A 21541-nucleotide genomic window follows, 5' to 3' on the forward strand; every position below is an offset into this window, starting at 1 on the left:
TAATGAAACTGACTGTCTGAAATAAGGAATATTGAACATCCTGAATCAAGGCAAATAAATGTTTAAACACAAATATTTAGAACTTTATATAAAAGTGCCCAACCATAGCTTAGAGTGTCACAAAAATAAGACTTACTTACCCCAGGACACTCTTCTACATGTAGTAGAAAGCCAAACCAGTACTGAAACGAGAATCAGTAGAGGTAATGGTATATATAAGAGTATATCGTCGATCTGAAAAGGGAGGTAAGAGATGAATCTCTACGACCGATAACAGAGAACCTATGAAATAGACCCCGTAGAAGGAGATCATTGAATTCAAATAGGCAATACTCTCTTCACATCCCTCTGACATTCACTGCACGCTGAGAGGAAAACCGGGCTCCAACCTGCTGCGGAGCGCATATCAACGTAGAATCTAGCACAAACTTACTTCACCACCTCCACAGGAGGCAAAGTTTGTAAAACTGATTTGTGGGTGTGGTGAGGGGTGTATTTATAGGCATTTTGAGGTTTGGGAAACTTTGCCCCTCCTGGTAGGAATGTATATCCCATACGTCACTAGCTCATGGACTCTTGCTAATTACATGAAAGAAATTAGGGGTTAATAAGTGTAGGTAGGTGGCGGCGATGTGAGGGGGCAGATTAGGGGTTAATACATTTAATATAGGTGTCAGCAATGTTAGGGCCAGCAGATTAGGGGTTCATAGCTATAATGTAGGTGGCGGCGGTGTCCGGTCGGCAGATTAGGGGTTAAATAATTTTATTATAGAGTTTGCGATGTGGGCGGGGGGCTCGGTTTAGGGGTTCAAAGGTAGTTTATGGGTGTTAGTGTACTTTGTAGCACTGTAGTTAAGAGCTTTATGTTCCGGCGTTAGCCCATAAAACTCTTAACTACTGACTTTTAAATGCGGCTGGAGTCTTGGAGGTAGAGGCTCTACCGCTCACTTTCTCCAAGACTCAAAATACCAGCGTTAGGCAAATCCCATTAAAAAGATAGGATACACAATTGACGTAAGGGGATTTGCGGTAGCCTCGAGTCGCGGAAGAAAAGTGAGTGGTGAGCCTGTACGTGTCAGACTCGTAATACCAGCGTTAGGTAAAAAGCAGCGTTGGGTCCTCTCAACGCTGCTTTTTAAAGCTAACGCAGGACTCGTAATCTAGGCAATAGTCTTTTACCAAAAGGGCAGCTCACAACCTGGGAGGCACAGAAGGGATTATACCCCCCCCCCCCAGTTCCCAAAAGCTTAAAAGCCACCACTGCTCTACTGAAGAGACTGAAGTGGACTACAGCTAAACGCCAGAAAAAACATAACAAACCTGTTCTGCTTAAAAAATAACAAACTCTTGATAGAAGAATCAGACACCTAACTTTACCCCTTCCTTGCACTGATACAAGCAAAGAGAATGACTGGGGTTTGTGGGTAAGGGAGTGGTATTTAACAGCTTTGTTGTGGTGCTCTTTGCCTCCTCCTGCTGGTCAGGAGTGATATAATACCAATAGTAATTATGATGATCCGTGGACTCACCGTGTCATTAGAAAGAAACAAAATTTATGCTTACCTGATAAATGTCTTTCTTTCCGGACAGACCTAAACAGAGGGCACCACCACTTGAAGAACCTTTCTCCCAAAAGAGGCCTCAGTCGAGGCAAAAGTATCAAACTTGTAAAATTTGGAAAAAGTATGCAGAGAGAACCAAGTTGCAGCCTTGCAAATCTGTTCCATAGAAGCTTCATTTTTGAAAGCCCAAGAAGAGGAGATAGCCCTAGTGGAATGAGTTGTAATTCTCTCAGGAGGCTGTTGACCAGCAGTCTCATAAGCAAAATAAATAATACTTCTCTACCAGAGAATAAGAGAAGTAGCAGTAGCCTTCTGACCCTTACGCTCTTCTGAGAAACAGGAAAAGCAGAAGAGATAGAAATAAGAAACAAAACCTTCCACGATAACAACTTAATATCTTTGGAATGCATTGGCTCAAACGGAGCCTGCTGCAAAACTTTCAGGGCAAGGTTAAGGCTCCAAGGAGGAGCAACAGCTTTAAACACAGGCCTGATTCTGACCAGGGCCTGACAAAAAGATTGAACATCTGGCACATCCGCCAGACGCTTATGTAAAAGAATAGATAATGCAGAAATCTGACCTTTCAGAGAACTGACTGACAACCCTTTCTCCAGACCTTCCTGGAGAAAGGACAAAATTCTAGGAATCCTAACGCTCCTCCAAGAGTAGCCCTTTGATTCACACCAATAAAGGTATTTAGGCCATACCTTATAGTAAATTTTACGAGTAACAGGCTTGCGAGCCTGCAACATGGTCTCAATGACCAACTCAGAAAAGCCAGAACTAAGCGTTCAATATCCATGCAGTCAGCTTCAGAGAAACGAGATTTGGATGGAGAAAAGTACCCTGAGATAGAGGGTCCTACCCCAGAGGAAGTCTCCAAGGTGACAGAGAAGACATCTTTACTAGGTATACCAGATCCTGCGAGGCAATGCAGGACCTATTAGAATTATCAACGCTCTCTCCTTTTTGATATGAGCAATGACATGTGGAAGGAGCACAAATGGAGGAAACAGATATGCTAGACTGAAAACTCAAGGAACTGCCAGAGCATCTATCAGAGCGGTCTGTGGATCTCTTGACCTTGAACTGTACCTTGGAAGCTTGGCGTTCTGCCGAGACGCCATCAGATCCAACTCCAGCACCCCTCACTTGAGGGTTAACATGGAGAACACCTCCGGATGGAGGGCCCACTCCCCGGAATGAAATGTCTGTCTGCTCAGGAAATCCGCTTCCCAGTTGTCCACTTCTGGAATGTGGATAGCAGAAAGACAACAATTATGAGCTGCCGCCCACTCAATAATCTGTGCCACCTCCTTCATGGCTAAGGAACTCAGAGTTACTCCCTGGTGGTTGATGTAAGCCACTGAGGTGATGTTGTCCGATTGGAACCTGATAAACCGGGCTAAGGACAATTGAGGCCAAGCCATCAGAGCATTGTAAATCGCTCTCAACTTCAAGATGTTCACGGGGAGAGCAGACTCCTCCCAAGTCCTTAGTCCCTGCGCCTTTAAGGAGTCCCAGACTGCCCCCCAGCCTAGTAGGCTGGCGTTCATGGTCATGATCACCCAGGTAGGTCTCCGGAAGCATGTGCCCTGAGACAGATGCTCCTGAGAAAACCACCACGGGAGAGAGTCTCTTGTTGACTGGTCTAGATCTATCCTCTTAGATAAATTTGAATGGTCTCCGTTCCACTGTCTGAGCATGCATAATTGCAGAGCTCTTAAATGGAATCGAGCAAAGGGAATGATGTCCATGGAAGCGACCATCAGACCAATTACCTCCATACATTGAGCCACTGATGGCCGAACAGTAGATTAAGATAGAATTTTGGATTTTCTGACCTCTGTCAAAAAGATTTTCATAGATAGGGAATCTATAATGGTCCCTAAGAAACCCACCCTTGTAGCTGAAACAAGGGAACTCTTCTCCAGATTAACTTTCCATCCATGGGAACGTAGCAAAGACAACAAGATCTCTGTATGAGAGTTTGCTTGTTGAAAAGATGGTGTCTGAACCAGTATGTCATCCAGGTAAGGCACCACTGCAATTCCCGAAGACCTGACTACTGCCAAGAGAGCCCCCAGAACCATTGAGAAAATTCTGGGAGCTGTGGCAAGGCCAAACAGAAGAGCCACAAACTGAAAGTGCTTTTCTATAAAAACGAATCTCAGGAATTTTTGATGATCCCTGTGAATGGAAACATGAAGATACGCATCCTTCAGGTCTATGGTCGTCATGAACTGACCCCTCTTGAACCAAAGGAAGAATGGAACGAATGGGTCGAAAAGTCCCCTCTTTTTTGGGAACCAGAAACAGATTTGAATAAAATCCTAGACCCTGTTCCCTTAGTTGAACTGGAACAATCACGCCCAGTGAGAAAAGGTCCTGAACGCAGTTCAAGAATGCCTCTCCTTTTGCTTGGTCTGCAGATAACCTTGAGAGGTGGAATCTGCCCTTGGAAGGGTAATATTTGAATTATATTTTGTAACCCTATGTCCACAGCCCAAGGATATGGGCCATCCCATATCCAGGCTTGACAAAACAGGGAAAGTCTGCCCCCCACTTGATCCGATTCCGGACCGTGGCAGACCCTTCATGCTGACTTAGACTCAGCTGAGGACTTCTTTGATTACTTCCCCTTGTTCCAAGACTGATTGGGTTTTCAAGATGACTTTGACTGCTCCTGCTTGGGAGAGGAGGAGGAAGACTTCCCTTTGAAGTAACGAAAGGAACAAAAATTACTTCCTTTAGATCTGTTTTTCTTGTCTTGAGGTAGAAAAGACCCTTTCCCACCCGTAATATCAGAAATGATTTCTGCTGGACCAGGTCCAAACAAGGTCTTACCCTTGTAAGGGAGCGCCAGAAACTTGAACGTAACATCAGCTGACCAAGATTTTAGCCACAAAGCCCTACGGGCTAAGATAGTGAAACCAGACACCTTGGCTCCCAGTCTAATAACTTGCATGTTAGCATCAGAAATAAAGGAATTGGCTAGTTTGAGAGCCTTAATCCTATCTTGGATCTCCTCCAACACAGTCTCTACTAAAATTGATTCAGACAAGGCATTGCACCAATAAGATGCAGCACTTGCTACTGTGGCAATACACACAGCAGGTTGCCATTGAAGACCCTGATGAACATATATCTTTTTCAAATAAGCCTCCAGCTTCTTATTCATGGGATCCTTAAAGGAGCAGCTATCCTCTATAGGGATCGTAATTCTCTTATATAAGCCCCTTAAATATCTCTTAAATAGCCCCTTCTACTTTAGGCACTGTGCGCCATGAATCTTTAATGGAGACAGCAACAGAAAACATATTTTTAAAGATGGGAGACAGGTATTCCTGGCTTCTCCCATTCCTGTGAAATAATCTCTGTCACATGGTCTGGAACAGGAAACAATTCCACAAAGGAAGGAACGTCATAGTATTTATTAAGCTTACTAGATTTTCTAGGGTTGATCATGACGGAGAAGTCAGTCGTCTAAAGTAGCCAATACCTCCTTTAACAGTACACGAAGGTGTTCAAGCTTAAACCTAAAGTATACTTCTTCAGCATCAGACAAAGGATTTATACTGTCAGAATCTGAGATTTCACCCTCATAAGCTACCGAGGTAACCTCCTCCTCAGAGTTATGAGGGAGGGCAACCTGCACAGCAGCAGAAGGGACAGACACCTTACTATGTGAAAAATGTTTAGTTTTCCTCTTGCATTTCCCCAACAGTGGAAAAACAGATAACGCCGCAGAGGATACCTGAGCAGCAAAATCTGCAGGCAAATAAACTCCTCCAGAGAGCTAAGAGGAAGTGTAGGACACTGTATGTGACAGCATTGAGGCTTGGGACATGAGAGGAGAAAGCTGTGGCATTGCCTGGAGGAGAAAGCTGTGGCATTGCCTGAACAGCATCATCCTGAGAGACATTAGGCTCAGAAACAAAAAGTTTGTCTTTACATTTCAAAGTCCTTTCTAAACAAGAGGATCAAAATGCATAGGTAAAACAATTTAGGCCTCAAGACACAATAAACATTTGTCCATAGGAACAGACTCCTGCTCCATGTCTATAACTTAGGGAATTCCCAGAGAAATGGGAATGACAAAAGAAAATTAAAAATTTTGAAATTGCTACTATCACTTTAAATTACTCAGAGCGATTTGCGCTTAAAACGTACCCGGAATCAGGACCTCCACACCTCAGCAGACTGAGGTGCCATACCTGCCCCTCTGGAGTACCAACAATGTAGACAGAAATAGACTAGCCAATGTTACAGATTAACAGACTCAGCCAATGACGCTCCGTAGTTTTTTGAGAGCGGAAGGGAGGAGTCACGTGACTGGCTGAATAAGAAAGTGTGCATCAAGTAAAAGCGCGCGCTGCTGCCGTTAGACAAAAAATTAAACTGACACAATAATTTTCCAGCCACTTAAAGTAATCCCATCGTATTCATTCCACAAGTGAAATAAAAACAATAAGACCCACACAGAGTCTAATGAAATAAAATGAGCCCCAGAAATAAGGTTAACTCCTCGATCACCATAAAGAAGGAATAGCCCCTAAGTCCTCATATACAGTTTAATGCGCCTGCACACTGCCAAATATAATCCTCCACTAAGGATTTTAACATGTCCCATGTATAATATATGTATAATGCAGAGAAATCCTCTTAAGTGCAAGTCCCCAATACCTAGAAGACAAAAGCACTTACCTGCAATCTAGCTGTCCGGCAGGAGGACAGCTCACAAGGCGTGAAAGGACACATACTCCTTACAGAGACCTGCAGAAAAAAAAAAAAAAAAGAACAGAGTAACCAACTCTGGCTTTCTATAACTAGGACAGCAAACTATTAAGAAACAAGGTAATGACCACCTTACACTTCCTAACTGCTTAAAAGCCACCACTACTCTAATGAAGAGATTGACGTGGACTCAGCTAAACCCAAATCATTGCTTGCAGGGAAAAGTACCCAAAAAAGAATCATTTCTTCAGACACTAAACTTCACCTCCTCCATTAACAGAGGCAAAGAACATGAATAGGGATTATGGGTAGGGGAGTGACACTTAACAGCTTTGCTGTGGTGCTCTTTGCCTCCTCCTGCTGGCCAGGAGTGATATGCCCACTAGTAATTGGAATGACGTTGTGGACTCTCCATGTCTTAGGAAAGAAACACATTTTATGAGTTAAATTACAGAGAAAACAGGCAAAACAAATAATACAAACATTTTTTTAAACCAATCTGGACATAATAAGCACAAATACTGTACCTGAGTGCAATCAGAAACAAAGCCATAAACAAGAAGTCTTTCACCACAGAACAAAGCCTGGATATTTGTGGGGGCTTGTACTGGCTCAGGAGCATTCACATTAAAGCGCTTCCATTTCACAGAAACTGCATGGCATGCGGGAGATTCCATTCTTTTTATCTGTGAGTAGAGCTGAAGAAGTAAACAAAGTTATATTAGACTCAAATTAAATGAATACCCACTTCTTAGACATTTTATGTTAAAATTCTAGAATGTAAATACCTAAGAATTTGTCACAAACAACAAAACACAAGTGTTTATTGCTGAGTAAAAATTTTGGCCAACTGAAACTAACAAAGAAGACAATCAACATGGATCTATGACTTTAAGTACAATTTTTTGTAGTCTATTAATAATGGCAGCCTGTTGAAAGAGGAGTAAATGGATGAATGAGGAAATTAAAGTTTAGGAAAGAGAATAACTGGCAAGTGTGTGTAGATGAGAGTGACAGAACAAAGCAAGTGTGCACTTTCTATTTTGTATTTTATTTTTTATGCATCAGTGAATTTTGGATTGTGATTTTACAGATTCTGGTTATGCTTTCAATGTTTCTGTGCAACTTATACAAATTAGGATCACACTTTGTATAATTAAGTGTATCTTTTCCAAATACATTGCACTTTGTATTTTTGTCTATTTAAAATAAAATTGAGACAGCGTTAGTTTCCCAGAGAGCTTCATTACTTTCTATAAACAAAGCTTCTCTAGTATGTAGAAAACTATATTGCACACTTCACAGGGGCTGGACTCACTGAATTCTATAAAAAAAAAGAGCAGAACATGGAAGTCCCAGAGAGATGAAAGTTACCTTCCATACGCCTAGATTACGAGTTTTGCAGTAACAGGGTGTTGAGTTGCTAACAAGCCTTTTTTTTAACGCTACCTTAAGACAACGCTGGTGTTACGGGTTTTTTTCAACCCGGCGTTAGCCGCAAATAGGTGAGCGTAGAGCAAAATTTAGCTCCACATCTCACCTCAATACCAGCGTTGCTTACGGTAGTGGTAAGCTGGCTAAACGTGCTCGTGCATGATTTCCCCATAGGAAACAATGGGGCTGAGCCGGCTGAAAAAAAACTAACACCTGCAAAAAAGCAGCGTTCAGCTTCTAACGCAGCCCCATTGATTCCTATGGGGAAAGGAATTTTATGTCTACACCTAACATCCTAACATGAACCCCGAGTCTAAACACACCTAATCTTACACTTATTAACCCCTAATCTGCCGTCCCCTACATCGTCACCACCTACATTATAATTATTAACCCCTACTTTGCCGCTCTGGACACCGCCGCCACCTACATTATCCCTATGAACCCCTAATCTGCTGCCCCCAACATCGCCGAACCCTACATTATATTTATTAACCCCTAATCTGCCCTCCCCAACGTCATCGCAACCTAACTACATTTATTAACCCCTAATCTGCCCCCCCAACGTCGCTGCTACTATATTAAAGGTATTAACCCCTGAACCTAAGTCTAACCCTAACCCTAACCCCCCTAACTTAAATATAATTTAAAATAATCTAAATAAAATTACTACAATTAAATAAATTAATCCTATTTAAAAGTAAATACTTACCTATAAAATAAACCCTAAGCTAGCTACACTATAACTAATAGTTACATTGTAGCAAGCTTAGGCCTAGATTTAGAGTTTGGCGGTAGCCGTGAAAACCAGCGTTAGAGGCTCCTAACGCTGGTTTTAGGCTACAGCCGGTATTTGGAGTCAGTCAGGAAAGGGTCTAACGCTCACTTTTCAGCCGCGACTTTTCCATACCGCAGATCCCCTTACGTCAATTGCGTATCCTATCTTTTCAATGGGATCTTTCTAACTCCGGTATTTAGAGTCGTGGCTGAAGTGAGCGTTAGAATTCTAACGACAAAACTCCAGCCGCAGAAAAAAGTCAGTAGTTAAGAGCTTTCTGGGCTAACGCCGGTTTATAAAGCTCTTAACTACTGTGCTCTAAAGTACACTAACACCCATAAACTACCTATGTACCCCTAAACCGAGGTCCCCCCACATCGCCGCCACTCAATTAAATTTTTTTAACCCCTAATCTACCGACCGCCACCTACGTTATCCTTATGTACCCCTAATCTGCTGCCCCTAACACCGCCGACCCCTGTATTATATTTATTAACCCCTAACCTGCCCCCCACAACGTCGCCGCTAGCTACCTACAATAATTAACCCCTAATCTGCCGACCGCAAAGCGCCGCTACTTACGTTATCCTTATGTACCCCTAATCTGCTGCCCCTAACACCGCCGACCCCTATATTATATTTATTAACCCCAAATCTGCCCCCCACAACGTCGCCTCCACCTGCCTACACTTATTAACCCCTAATCTGCCGAGCGGACCGCACCGCTATTATAATAAAGTTATTAACCCCTAATCCGCCTCACTAACCCTATAATAAATAGTATTACTCCTAATCTGCCCTCCCTAACATCGCCGACACCTAACTTCAAACATTAACCCCTAATCTGCTGACTGGAGCTCACCGCTATTCTAATAAATTTATTAACCCCTAAAGCTAAGTCTAACCCTAACACTAACACCCCCCTAAGTTAAATATAATTTAAATCTAACGAAATAAATTAACTCTTATTAAATAAATTATTCCTATTTAAAGCTAAATACTTACCTGTAAAATAAATCCTAATATAGCTACAATATAAATTATATTTATATTATAGCTATTTTAGGATTTATATTTATTTTACAGGTAACTTTGTATTTATTTTAACCACGTACAATAGCTAAAATAGTTAAAATAATTACAAAATTACATGTAAAATAAATCCTAACCTAAGTTACAATTAAACCTAACACTACACTATCAATAAATTAATTAAATAAAATACCTACAATTACCTACAATTAAACCTAACACTACACTATCAATAAATTAATTAAATACAATATCTACAAATAAATACAATGAAATAAACTAACTAAAGTACAAAAAATAAAAAAGAACTAAGTTACAAAAAATAAAAAAATATTTACAAACATCAGAAAAATATTACAACAATTTTAAACTAATTACACCCACTCTAAGCCCCCTAATAAAATAACAAAGACCCCCAAATTAAAAAAATGCCCTACCCTACTCTAAATTACTAAAGTTCAAAGCTCTTTTACCTTACCAGCCCTGAACAGGGCCCTTTGCGGGGCATGCCCCAAAGAATTCAGCTCTTTTGCCTGTAAAAAAAACACATACAATACCCCCCCCCCAACATTACAACCCACCACCCACATACCCCAAATCTAACCCAAACCCCCCTTAAATAAACCTAACACTAAGCCCCTGAAGATCTTCCTACCTTATCTTCACCATACCAGGTTCACCGATCGATCCAGAAGAGCTCCTCCGATGTCCTGATCCAAGCCCAAGCGGGGGGCTGAAGATGTCCATGATCCAGCTGAAGTCATCAGCCAAGCGGGAGCTGAAGAGGTCCATGATCCAGCTGAAATCATCATCCAAGCGGGAGCTGAAGAGGTCCATGATCCGGCTGAAGTCTTCTATCAACGGCATCTTCAATCTTCTTTCTTCCGGATCCATCTTGCAGACCTCCGACGCGGAACATCCTGCTGGCCTGACGGACTACCGACGAATGAAGGCTCCTTTAAGGGACGTCATCCAAGATGGATCCGGAAGAAAGAAGATTGAAGATGCCGTTGATAGAAGACTTCAGCCGGATCATGGACCTCTTCAGCTCCCGCTTGGATGATGACTTCAGCCGGATCATGGACCTCTTCAGCTCCCGCTTGGATGATGACTTCAGCCGTATCATGGACATCTTCAGCCCCCGGCTTGGGCTTGGATCAGGACATCGGAGGAGCGCTTCTGGATCGCTTCTGGATCGATCGGTGAACCTGGTATGGTGAAGATAAGGTAGGAAGATCTTCAGGGGCTTAGTGTTAGGTTTATTTAAGGGGGGTTTGGGTTAGATTAGGGGTATGTGGGTGGTGGGTTGTAATGTTGGGGGGGGGGGTATTGTATGTGTTTTTTTTACAGGTAAAAGAGCTGAATTCTTTGGGGCATGCCCCGCAAAGGGCCCTGTTCAGGGCTGGTAAGGTAAAAGAGCTTTGAACTTTAGTAATTTAGAATAGGGTAGGGCATTTTTTTATTTTGGGGGTCTTTGTTATTTTATTAGGGGGCTTAGAGTAGGTGTAATTAGTTTAAAATTGTTATAATATTTTTCTGATGTTTGTAAATATTTTTTTATTTTTTGTAACTTAGTTCTTTTTTATTTTTTGTACTTTAGTTAGTTTATTTCATTGTATTTATTTGTAGATATTGTATTTAATTAATTTATTGATAGTGTAGTGTTAGGTTTAATTGTAGGTAATTGTAGGTATTTTATTTAATTAATTTATTGATAGTGTAGTGTTAGGTTTAATTGTAACTTAGGTTAGGATTTATTTTACAGGTAATTTTGTAATTATTTTAACTATTTTAGCTATTGTACCTGGTTAAAATAAATACAAAGTTACCTGTAAAATAAATATAAATCCTAAAATAGCTATAATATAAATATAATTTATATTGTAGCTATATTAGGATTTATTTTACAGGTAAGTATTTAGCTTTAAATAGGAATCATTTATTTAATAAGAGTTAATTAATTTCGTTAGATTTAAATTATATTTAACTTAGGGGGGTGTTAGTGTTAGACTTAGCTTTAGGGGTTAATACATTTATTAGAATAGCGGTGAGCTCCAGTCGGCAGATTAGGGGTTAATGTTTGAAGTTAGGTGTCGGCGATGTTAGGGAGGGCAGATTAGGGGTTAATACTATTTATTATAGGGTTAGTGAGGCGGATTAGGGGTTAATAACTTTATTATAATAGCGGTGCGGTCCGCTCGGCAGATTAGGGGTTAATAAGTGTAGGCAGGTGGAGGCGACGTTGTGGGGGGCAGATTAGGGGTTAATAAATATAATATAGGGGTCGGCGGTGTTAGGGGCAGCAGATTAGGGGTACATAGGGATAATGTAAGTAGCGGCGGTTTACGGAGCGGCAGATTAGGGGTTAAAAATAATATGCAGGGGTCAGCGATAGCGGGGGCGGCAGAATAGGGGTTAATAAGTGTAAGGTTAGGGGTGTTTAGACTCGGGGTACATGTTAGGGTGTTAGGTGCAGACGTAGGAAGTGTTTCCCCATAGACAACAATGGGGCTGCGTTAGGAGCTGAACGCGGCTTTTTTGCAGGTGTTAGGTTTTTTTTCAGCTCAAACAGCCCCATTGTTTTCTATGGGGGAATCGTGCACGAGCACGTTTTTGAGGCTGGCCGCGTCCGTAAGCAACTCTGGTATCGAGAGTTGCAGTGGCGTTAAATATGCCTGTACGCTCCCTTTTTGGAGCCTAACGCAGCCATTCTGTGAACTCTCAATACCAGAGTTATTTAAAAGGTGCGGCCAGAAAAAAGCCAGCGTTAGCTACGCGGGTCGTTACCGAAAAAACTCTAAATCTAGCCATTAGGGTTTATATTTATTTTACAGGCAAGTTTGTATTTATTTTAACTAGGTACAATAGTTATTAAATAGTTATTAACTATTTAATAACTACCTAGTTAAAATAAATACAAATATACCTGTAAAATAAATCCTAACCTAAATTACAATTACACCTAACACTACACAATCATTAAATAAATTACCTAAACTACCTACAATTAATTACAATTAAATTAAATAAACTAAAGTACGAAAAACAACAAACACTAAATTACAGAAAATAAAAAAAAAAAATTACATTTTTTTAAAACTAATTACACCTACTCTAATCCCCCTAATAAAATAAAAAAGCCCCCCCCCCAATAATAAAATATCCTACCCTATACTAAATTACAAATAGCCCTTAAAAGGGCCTTTTGCGGGGTATTGCCCCAAAGTAATCAGCTCTTTTACCTGAAAAAAAAGACAATACCCCCCAACATTACAACCCACCACCCAGACACCCAACCCTACTCTAAAACCCACCCAATCCCCCCTTAAAAAAACCTAACACTACCCCCTTGAAGATCACCCTACCTTGAGCCGTCTTCACCCAGCCGGGCACAAGTAGACCTCCAGAGGGGCAGAAGTCTTCATCCGATCCAGCCAGAAGAGGTTCTCCAAGCGGCAGAAGTCTTTATCCAGACGGCATCTTCTATCTTAATCCATCCGGAGCGAAGCGGGTCCATCTTCAATCCAGCCGGCTCAGAGCCATCCTCTTCAAACGAAGTCCAATCGAAGAATGAAGGTTCCTTTAAATGACGTCATCCAATATGGCGTCCCTTGAATTCCGATTGGCTGATAGGATTCTATCAGCCAATCGTAATTAAGGTAGGAAAAATCCTATTGGCTGATGCAATCAGCCAATAGGATTGAGCTCGCATTCTATTGGCTGATTGGAACAGCCAATAGAATGCAAGTTCAATCCTATGGGCTGATTGGATCAGCCAATAGGATTGAACTTCAATCCTATTGGCTGATTGGATCAGCCAATAGGATTTTTCCTACCTTAATTCCGATTGGCTGATAGAATCCTATCAGCCAATCGGAATTCAAGGGATGCCATCTTGGATGACGTCATTTAAAGGAACCTTCATTCTACGCTTGGACTTCGTTTAAAGAGGATGGCTCCGCGTCGGCTGGATTGAAGATGGGCCCGCTCCGCATGGATGAAGATAGAAGATGCCGTCTGGATGAAGACTTCTGCTGCTTGGAGGACCTCTTCTGGCCGGATCAGATGAAGACTTCTGCCCCTCTGGAGGTCCACTTGTGCCCGGCTGGGTGAAGACAGCTCAAGGTTGGGTGATCTTCAAGGGGGTAGTGTTAGGTTTTTTTAAGGGGGGATTGGGTGGGTTTTAGAGAAGGGTTGGGTGTGTGGGTTGTAATGTTGGAGGGAGTATTGTCTTTTTTTTCAGGTAAAAGAGCTGATTACTTTGGGGCAATGCCCCGCAAAACGCCCTTTTAAGGGCAATTTGTAATTTAGTATAGGGTAGGGTATTTTATTATTTTGGGGGGCTTTTTTATTTTTTTAGGGGGATTAGAGTAGGTGTAATTAGTTTTAAAAAATTTTAATTATTTTTTATTTTCTGTAATTTAGTGTTTGTTTTTCTTGTTTTTTTTTCTTGTTTTTAGTACGTAGTTTAATTTAATTGTAATTAATTGTAGGTAGTTTAGGTAATTTATTTAATGATAGTGTAGTGTTATGTGTAATTGTAACTTAAGTTAGGATTTATTTTACAGGTAAATTTGTATTTATTTTAACTAGGTAGTTATTAAATAGTTAATAACTATTTAATAACTATTGTACCTAGTTAAAATAAATACAAAGTTGCCTGTAAAATAATAATAAACCCTAAGCTAGCTACAATGTAACTATAAGTTATATTGTAGCTATCTTAGGGTTTATTTTATAGGTAAGTATTTAGTTTTAAATAGGATTAATTTATTTAATTGTAGTAATTTTATTTAGATTATTTTAAATTATATTTAAGTTAGGGGGGGTTAGGGTTAGGTTTAGACTTAGGTTTAGGGGTTAATACCTTTAATATAGTAGTGGCGACGTTGGGGTGGCAGATTAGGGGTTAATAAATGTAGATAGGTGGCGGCGATGTTAGGGACGGCAGATTAGGGGTTAATAAAACTAAATTAGTGTTTTCGAGGTGGGAGTGCGGCGGTTTAGGGGTTAATATATTTATTAAAGTGGCTGCAATGTCCGGTCGGCAGATTAGGGGTTAAAAATGTTATAAAAGTGTTTGCGATGTGGGGGGGGGGCTCGGTTTAGGGGTTAATAGGTAGTTTTATGGGTGTTAGTGTACTTTGTAGCACTTTAGTTAAGAGTTTTATGTAACAGCGTTAGCCCATAAAACTCTTAACTACTGACTTTAAATGCGGTAGGAGTCTGGACAGGAGAGGGTCTACCGCTCACTTCTTCCAAGACTCGTAATAACGGCGTTATGCAAGTCCCATTGAAAAGATAGGATACGTAATTGATGTAAGTGGATTTGCGGTAAGCTTGAGTCGCGGAAGAAAATTGAGTGGTACACCTGTACCTGCCAGACTCGTAATACCAGCGGGCGTTAAAAAGCAGCGTTGGGACCTCTCAACACTGCTTTTTAAGGCTAACGCAAGACTTGTAATCTAGCCGATAGAAAGTAATGAAGCTCTCTGGGATACAGAATTTCACAAGGGAGAGAGAAGGTAACTGGAGAACATCTGAGACTGATATAAAGTTTGCACAAATCAATTACATATTAAACTGAAATGTTTTCACTACAATATAATTTGTTTTTGCCTGCATACAGCTGGCAAGAAAAATCAATGAGACCAGTCTAAAAAGTTTAAAATGCTTACAGCATTTTGCAAAACTAGTGAGAGCGCTTTGGACATACACTGGGAACTCCCATGTTCAGCCCAGGGAACTCTCCAAGTCCCTCCCACTTTCTAAAGCTTGGTTTTATTTTACAATAGAGAAAAACAAAATGTATGCTTACCTGACAAATGTATTTATTTCCGGGCATAGAGAGTCCACAAAACATTCTAATTACTAGTTGAATATTCACTCCTGGCCAGCAGGAGGGGGCAAAGAGCACCCCAACAAAGTTGTTAACTATCACTTCCCTTACCCATAACCCCCAGTTATTCGGCCAAAGGGAACAGAAAAATAAGTAACATAAGCATATAGAGATGCCTGAGGTTTGTACAAAAAAACTGTCGTCTGAATTTAAACAAGGGTGGGTCGTGGACTCTCTATGCCCGGAAAGAAATTTATCAGGTAAGCATAAATTTTGTTTTCTTTCCTATGGCATAGAGAGTCCACAAAACATTCTAATTACTAGTGGGAACCAATACCCAAGCTAGAGGACACAGAATGAATAGGGAGGGAAAACAAGACAAGGCGGACCTAAACTGAAGGCACCACTATTTGAAGAACCTTTCTTCTAAAAGTATCAAATTTGGAAAAAGTATGAAAAGAGGACCAAGTGGCCGCCTTACAGATTTGTTCCACAGAAGCTTTATTTTTGAAAGCCCATGAAGATGAAACAGCTCTAATGGAATGAGCCGTAATTCTCTCAGGAGGCTGCTGTCCAGCTGTCTCATAAGCTAACCGGATAACACTTCTCAACCATAAAGAAAGAGAGGTAGAAGTGTCCTTCTGACCCCTATGCTTACCAGAGAAAACAAAAACAGGGCAGAAGTCTGCCGAAAATCTTTAGTTGCTTGAAGGTAAAATTTAAGAGCACGCACAACATCCAAGTTATGCAAAAGACGTTCCTCCTGGGAAGAAGAAACAACAATTTTCTGATTAATATTGCGATCCGACACTACCTTAGGGAGAAACCCTAGCTAGTACGAAGGACCGCCTTACCAGCATGAAAAATTAGATAAGGGGAATCACACTGCAGAGCTGAAAGATCGGAAACTCTGAGAGCAGAAGAAATAGCAAGAAGAAACAAAACCTTCAAGATAGAAATGTACTACCAGACGTTTATACAGAAGAATAGACAGAGTAGAAATCTGACCCTTCAAAGTACAGACTGGCAAACCCATCTCCAGGCCCTCCTGAAGAAAAAAGCCAAAATTCAAGGAACTCTTACTTTGTTCCAAGAAAAACCTTTTGAATCACACAATGAAAGTATTTACAACATATCCTATGGTAAATTCTGCGAGTAAACGGTTTACGAGCCTGAAGCATAGTATCTATGACTTTCTCAGAGAAGTCATGTCTAGCCAAACGTAGACGTTCAATCTCCAAGCAGTTAGCTTCAGAGAAACCAGATTTGGATGAAGAAAGGGACCCTGAAGTAGAAGGTCCTTCCTAAAAGGTAACCTCCACTGTGGAAAAGATGACATAGTCACCAGATCCACAAATCAGATCCTGCGAGGCCATGCGGGAGCTATTAGAATCCCAGAAGCTCTCTCCTGTTTGATGTGAGCAATTACTTGTGGAAGCAACGCAAACGGAGAAAACAGGTATGCTAGGTTGAAGTTTCAAGAAACTTTGACGAGACGCCATCAGATCCAACTCCGGAACCCCCCACCAGAGAGTTATCATTGTGAAAACATCTGGGTGGAGAGCCTACTCTCCGGAATGATAAGTCTGCCTACTTAGAAAATCTGCCTCCCAGTTGTCCACCCCTTGTAAGTATTTGAGGCCAAGCTATTAAAGCATAGAAAAGTGCTCTCAACTCCAAGATGTTTATTGGAAAAGACGACTCCACTGGAGTCTACAGACTCTGTGTCTTTAAGAAAACCCAAACTGCTCCCCAGCCTAACAGGCTGTCGTCCGTGGTCACAATAACCCAGGAATGCCTCAGGAAGCATGTGCCCCGAGACAGATGATCCTGTGAAACCCACCATGAGTGAGACTCTTGTTGGGGAACACAAATTTATCTTCTGTGAGAGATCTGAGTGGTCCCCGTTCCATTGACTGAGCATGCATAACTGTAGAGGACTCAGATGGAACCGAGCAAAAGGAATAATGTCCATTGAGGCAACTATCAGTGCAATCACCTCCATGTATTGAGCCACAGATGGACGAATAGCAGGCTGGAGAGACAGGCAAGAAACATGAAGTTTGGATTTTCTGACGTCCGTCAAAAAATCTTCATGGACAGGGAATCTATGATTGTTTCCAAGAAGCAAACCCTTGTATCTGCAACAAAGGAACTCTTTCCCATATTCACTTTCCACCCGTGGGAACATAGAATAGACAACAACAACATCTCGGTATGAGATCTTGCTTGATGAAAAGATGGCCTTTGTAAAACCTTTGTAAAAATTCTGGGAGCTGTGGCAAGGCCAAAAGGAAGGACAACAAACTGGAAATGTTTGTCCAGGAAGGCAAACCTTAGATACTGGTAATGATCCCTGTGAATAGGAACATGAAGATACGTGTCCTTCAGATCTATTGTCGTCATGAACTGATCCTTTTGGACCAAATGAAGAATAGAATGGATGGTCTCCATCTTGAAGGACGGAACCCTGAGGAATTGATTGATACACTTTAAGTCCAGAATGGGGCACAAAATGCCCTTCTCCTTGGGAACTACAAATAGATTTGAATAGAATCCTAGACCCTGTTCCTCTAGTGGAACTGAATAATTTCCAGGGATGATAGATCCTTTACGCAGTTTAAGAAGGCCTCTCTCTTTATCTGATTTGCAGATAACCTTGAAAGGCGGAACCTGCCCCTGGGAAGACAAGATTTTAATCCTATTCTGAGACAGTGGGATACTATATCTATGGCCTAAGGATCTGGAACATCGTGTATCCAAGCCTGCTGAAAAAAAAAATCTGCCCCCCATTTGATTAACAAAAGGATCGGGGACGGGCCCTTCATGTTGATTTAGAATCAATGAAAGGCTTCTTAGCTTGCTTCCCCCTATTCCAAGGCAAACCAGGCCTCCAAGAAGACTTGCATTGATCTGACTTGGAAGAAGAAGACTTCTGTCCCTTAAAGTTACGAAAGGAACTAAAATTTGAATTCTGGCGACCCGTAGGTGTATATTTTTTATCCTGAGGTAGGAAAGAACCCTTTCCACCTGTAATGTCAGAAATAATTTCTGCCAGACCTGGTCCAAACAAGGTTTTACCCTTATAAGGCCAAGATAAAAGCTTGGATTTGGATGTAACATCTGCAGAGCAAGATTTTAACCAGAGAGCTTTGTGAGCTAAAACAGTAAAACCAAAAATCTTAGCACCCAACCTAAGAACTTCCATGTAGGCATCACACATAAAGGTATTGGCTAGTTTGAGAACCTCGATCCTGTCTTGGATCTCCTCTATACTAGTTTCTTCTAGGATAAGATTAGATAAATCTTTGCACCAATAAGATTCTGCCCCCGCAACTGTAGCAATACTAGCAACAGGTTGCCACTGTAATCCCTGATGAATGTATATCTTCTTCAAAAAGCCTCAAGCTTCTTATCCCTGGGATCCTTGAAAGAACAACTATCTTCAAAGGAATAGTAGTTCTCTAGCCAGAGTAGAGATAGCTCCCTCTACCTTGGGCACTGTGCGCCATGAGTCACGAATAGAGTCAGCAACAGGAAACATCTTTTTAAAAACAGGGCACGGGGAAAAAGGAATCCCTGTTTTATCCCATTCCTGAGTTATAATATCTGCCATACAGTCTGGAACTGGAAATACTTCCACAGATGAGGGTACATCATATACCTTTTTAAGATTACTAGACCTCTTTGGATTCTCCGCAACAGATTCAGATTCTTCCAAAGTAGCAAGAACATTCTTCAAAAGAACTTGAAGGTGTTCTAACTTAAATCTGAAATTAATCTCCTCTGAATCTGCAGAATTTATCACTACAGAATCAGAATCTGACAATTCCCCCTCAGAAGTCACTGACAAATCATCCTCATCAGATAATTGAGACAAACTGACTAATGCAGCTTTAGTGGAGTCAGCCTAACTAACATCAATATGTTTAGATTTCCTCTTTTGTGTACCAGAAACCTTTGGAAAAGCTGATAAGCTGCAGAAACAGCATAAGTAATCTGTGCAGCGAAATCCCCAGGTAAAAAAACACCCCAAGGAGGTTGAGGGCACTGCATGTGAAGCTTGAGGGGAAAGCTAAGGCGTAGCTAGGATAACACTTTCCTGAGAGTCAGGAGGCTCAGAGAGACTTTAAAGTTTTATTTAAACATGGAGAGCAAAACTGTACAGCAGGAATTATCTTAGCCTCAAAACACAATAAGCATTTTTCAAATTAATCAACTTCAGCATTAGTGTCCATAATTGGGTCCACAATTATCAATAAAAATTAAATGCCAAATTAAGTTGAATTTTATGAAGCAATAAAACATAAATAAGCACTTAAAACCCTCAGCACTGCAGAGGACTTACCCCTCCAGAAGTTGCTATCCCACTAGCACAGAAAACCCGGACACACCCGGTAGCAAAAAACACCACTTTGTTACCGGAACAGCCCAAATCCACTTGCCACTGTAGAAAGAAGAAAATGCAGCCTCCACACTCGCTGCGGCAAACTCCGATCTAAACAGAGAAGCCGAAAACCAGAAGTGGCGAGGAGCGTGAACTTTTTTTTTTATTGCGCCAAACAAAAACGGCGCAAAAAACAACAGCAACACAGCAAAAGTGATTGGGCCAATAAGCTGAGCTGAAAAGGGATTACCAAAAGTAAGAAGTAAAACAAACACCTGTCAAACACTTCATACACTCTCCCATCTCTGAGCCCCCAATAAAAAATTATGCCTCTTTTCACATAAAAGCAGTGCCTCTTAAACAGATTTAAATACTTTCCACAAGGATTTAACTCCTATAGTGCTGGTATCTTCAAACCTAGAAGGGAAAGCACTTACCTGTGGATCCTGCTCTGTCAGGCAGGAGCTATTTTCTGAGGTGTGGCAGCTTCAACATATCTACCAGGGACCTATAGAAAAGAAAGAACAGAGTAACCAACTATGGCTTTCTATAATAGGGGTAGCAATAATGTTGGAAGTTTAAGCAAAGACTACCTTCCCGTCTTCTAACTGCTAATAGCCACCATTACTCTTACTAAAGAGATTGACATGGACACAGCATAGCCCCAATCCTTGTTTGCAGGGAAAATAACTCATTAAAAGGATTAAAATATTCAAACACCATCTTTGCCATCCTCCCATGATCAAAACAAAGAAAATGACTAGGAGTTATGGGTAAGGGAAGTGATACTTAACAGCTTTGCTTGGGTGCTGCCTCCTGCTCGCCAGGAATGAATATCCCACAAGTAATTAGAATGTTTCGTGTTCTCTCTATGCTATAGGAAAGAAATACAAAGAGCAATGTGATTTGTAAAAGATACACTGAAATATACAAAGTATGATCCTAATTGATTTAAGTAGCACAGAAACTTTCAAAACATAATTAGAATTTGTAAAATGACTGCTGGATCTAAATCTAAATGCATTAAAATATAAAATATAAAGCGCAGAGGTTGAATGTAATAATACTGAAAGGACCCAATTTGAAGTGTAAATGAAATCAAATACAATGCAAAAAGTGTACATGTAATAAAACATCTAATATCATCTGGGCTTGTATCTCCTTCAAATACAGAAATGAGAGAGATTTTGCAGTGCTGGAGAGTTCCGCCCTTTTTATTTGAGCATTCAGTGAGTTCAGCCACTGTGAAGTCTGTACTACAATGTATCTCTAAGCAGAAGAATCTTTGATAAGGTCTTTAGTGGGTCCTTAGTGAACTCACGATAGGAATATGTGTATAACAACCAATCAACAGCTACCTCCCAGCATAGCATTGCTGCTCCTAAGCCTATCTAGATATCCTTGACAAGAAACTAATTTTATAATAGAAGTAGACTGAAAAGTTTCTTAAAATTTCATGCTATTGGAACCAAGAGAGTTTCATTTTGACTTTCACATCCCTTTAAATGCTCTCTTTTATACAAAGAAAAAAAATAGTACTATGCCCCTTTACTATTTACGACCTAAATATACGTAACCACACTTTGGTTAGCTTACCTTTTGAGACCAACTGCTTTTAGATTTGGCTTCAAAAAATTCAAATGCTCCAGCACCATATTGAGACAGACTCCGCAGCATGTGTCGATTTGCTTTACCACTGAAAATACATGCAGTATATCTTTAAAGGCACAGAATAATGTAATGCACAACAAATATCAATGACAGAACAGTCC

The 21541-nt window shown here is 40.8% G+C and overlaps 1 protein-coding gene across 2 annotated transcripts in view; it reads right to left on the minus strand.

The window, feature by feature from the left end:
- The window catches only part of PARP4 (poly(ADP-ribose) polymerase family member 4), a 516705-nt gene that overhangs the window by 289551 nt on the left and 205613 nt on the right, over nucleotides 1-21541 (minus strand). For both annotated transcript variants that reach the window (XM_053708536.1, XM_053708535.1), the window contains exons 25-26: nucleotides 21366-21465; nucleotides 6827-6997 (exon numbers count right to left, since the gene is read on the minus strand). In XM_053708536.1, coding sequence (XP_053564511.1) covers nucleotides 6827-6997; nucleotides 21366-21465 — 271 coding nt within the window. The remainder of the gene's footprint in view (nucleotides 1-6826; nucleotides 6998-21365; nucleotides 21466-21541) is intronic.

Source organism: Bombina bombina, chromosome 3, assembly GCF_027579735.1.
Source record: "Bombina bombina isolate aBomBom1 chromosome 3, aBomBom1.pri, whole genome shotgun sequence".
Lineage (NCBI taxonomy): Eukaryota > Metazoa > Chordata > Amphibia > Anura > Bombinatoridae > Bombina > Bombina bombina.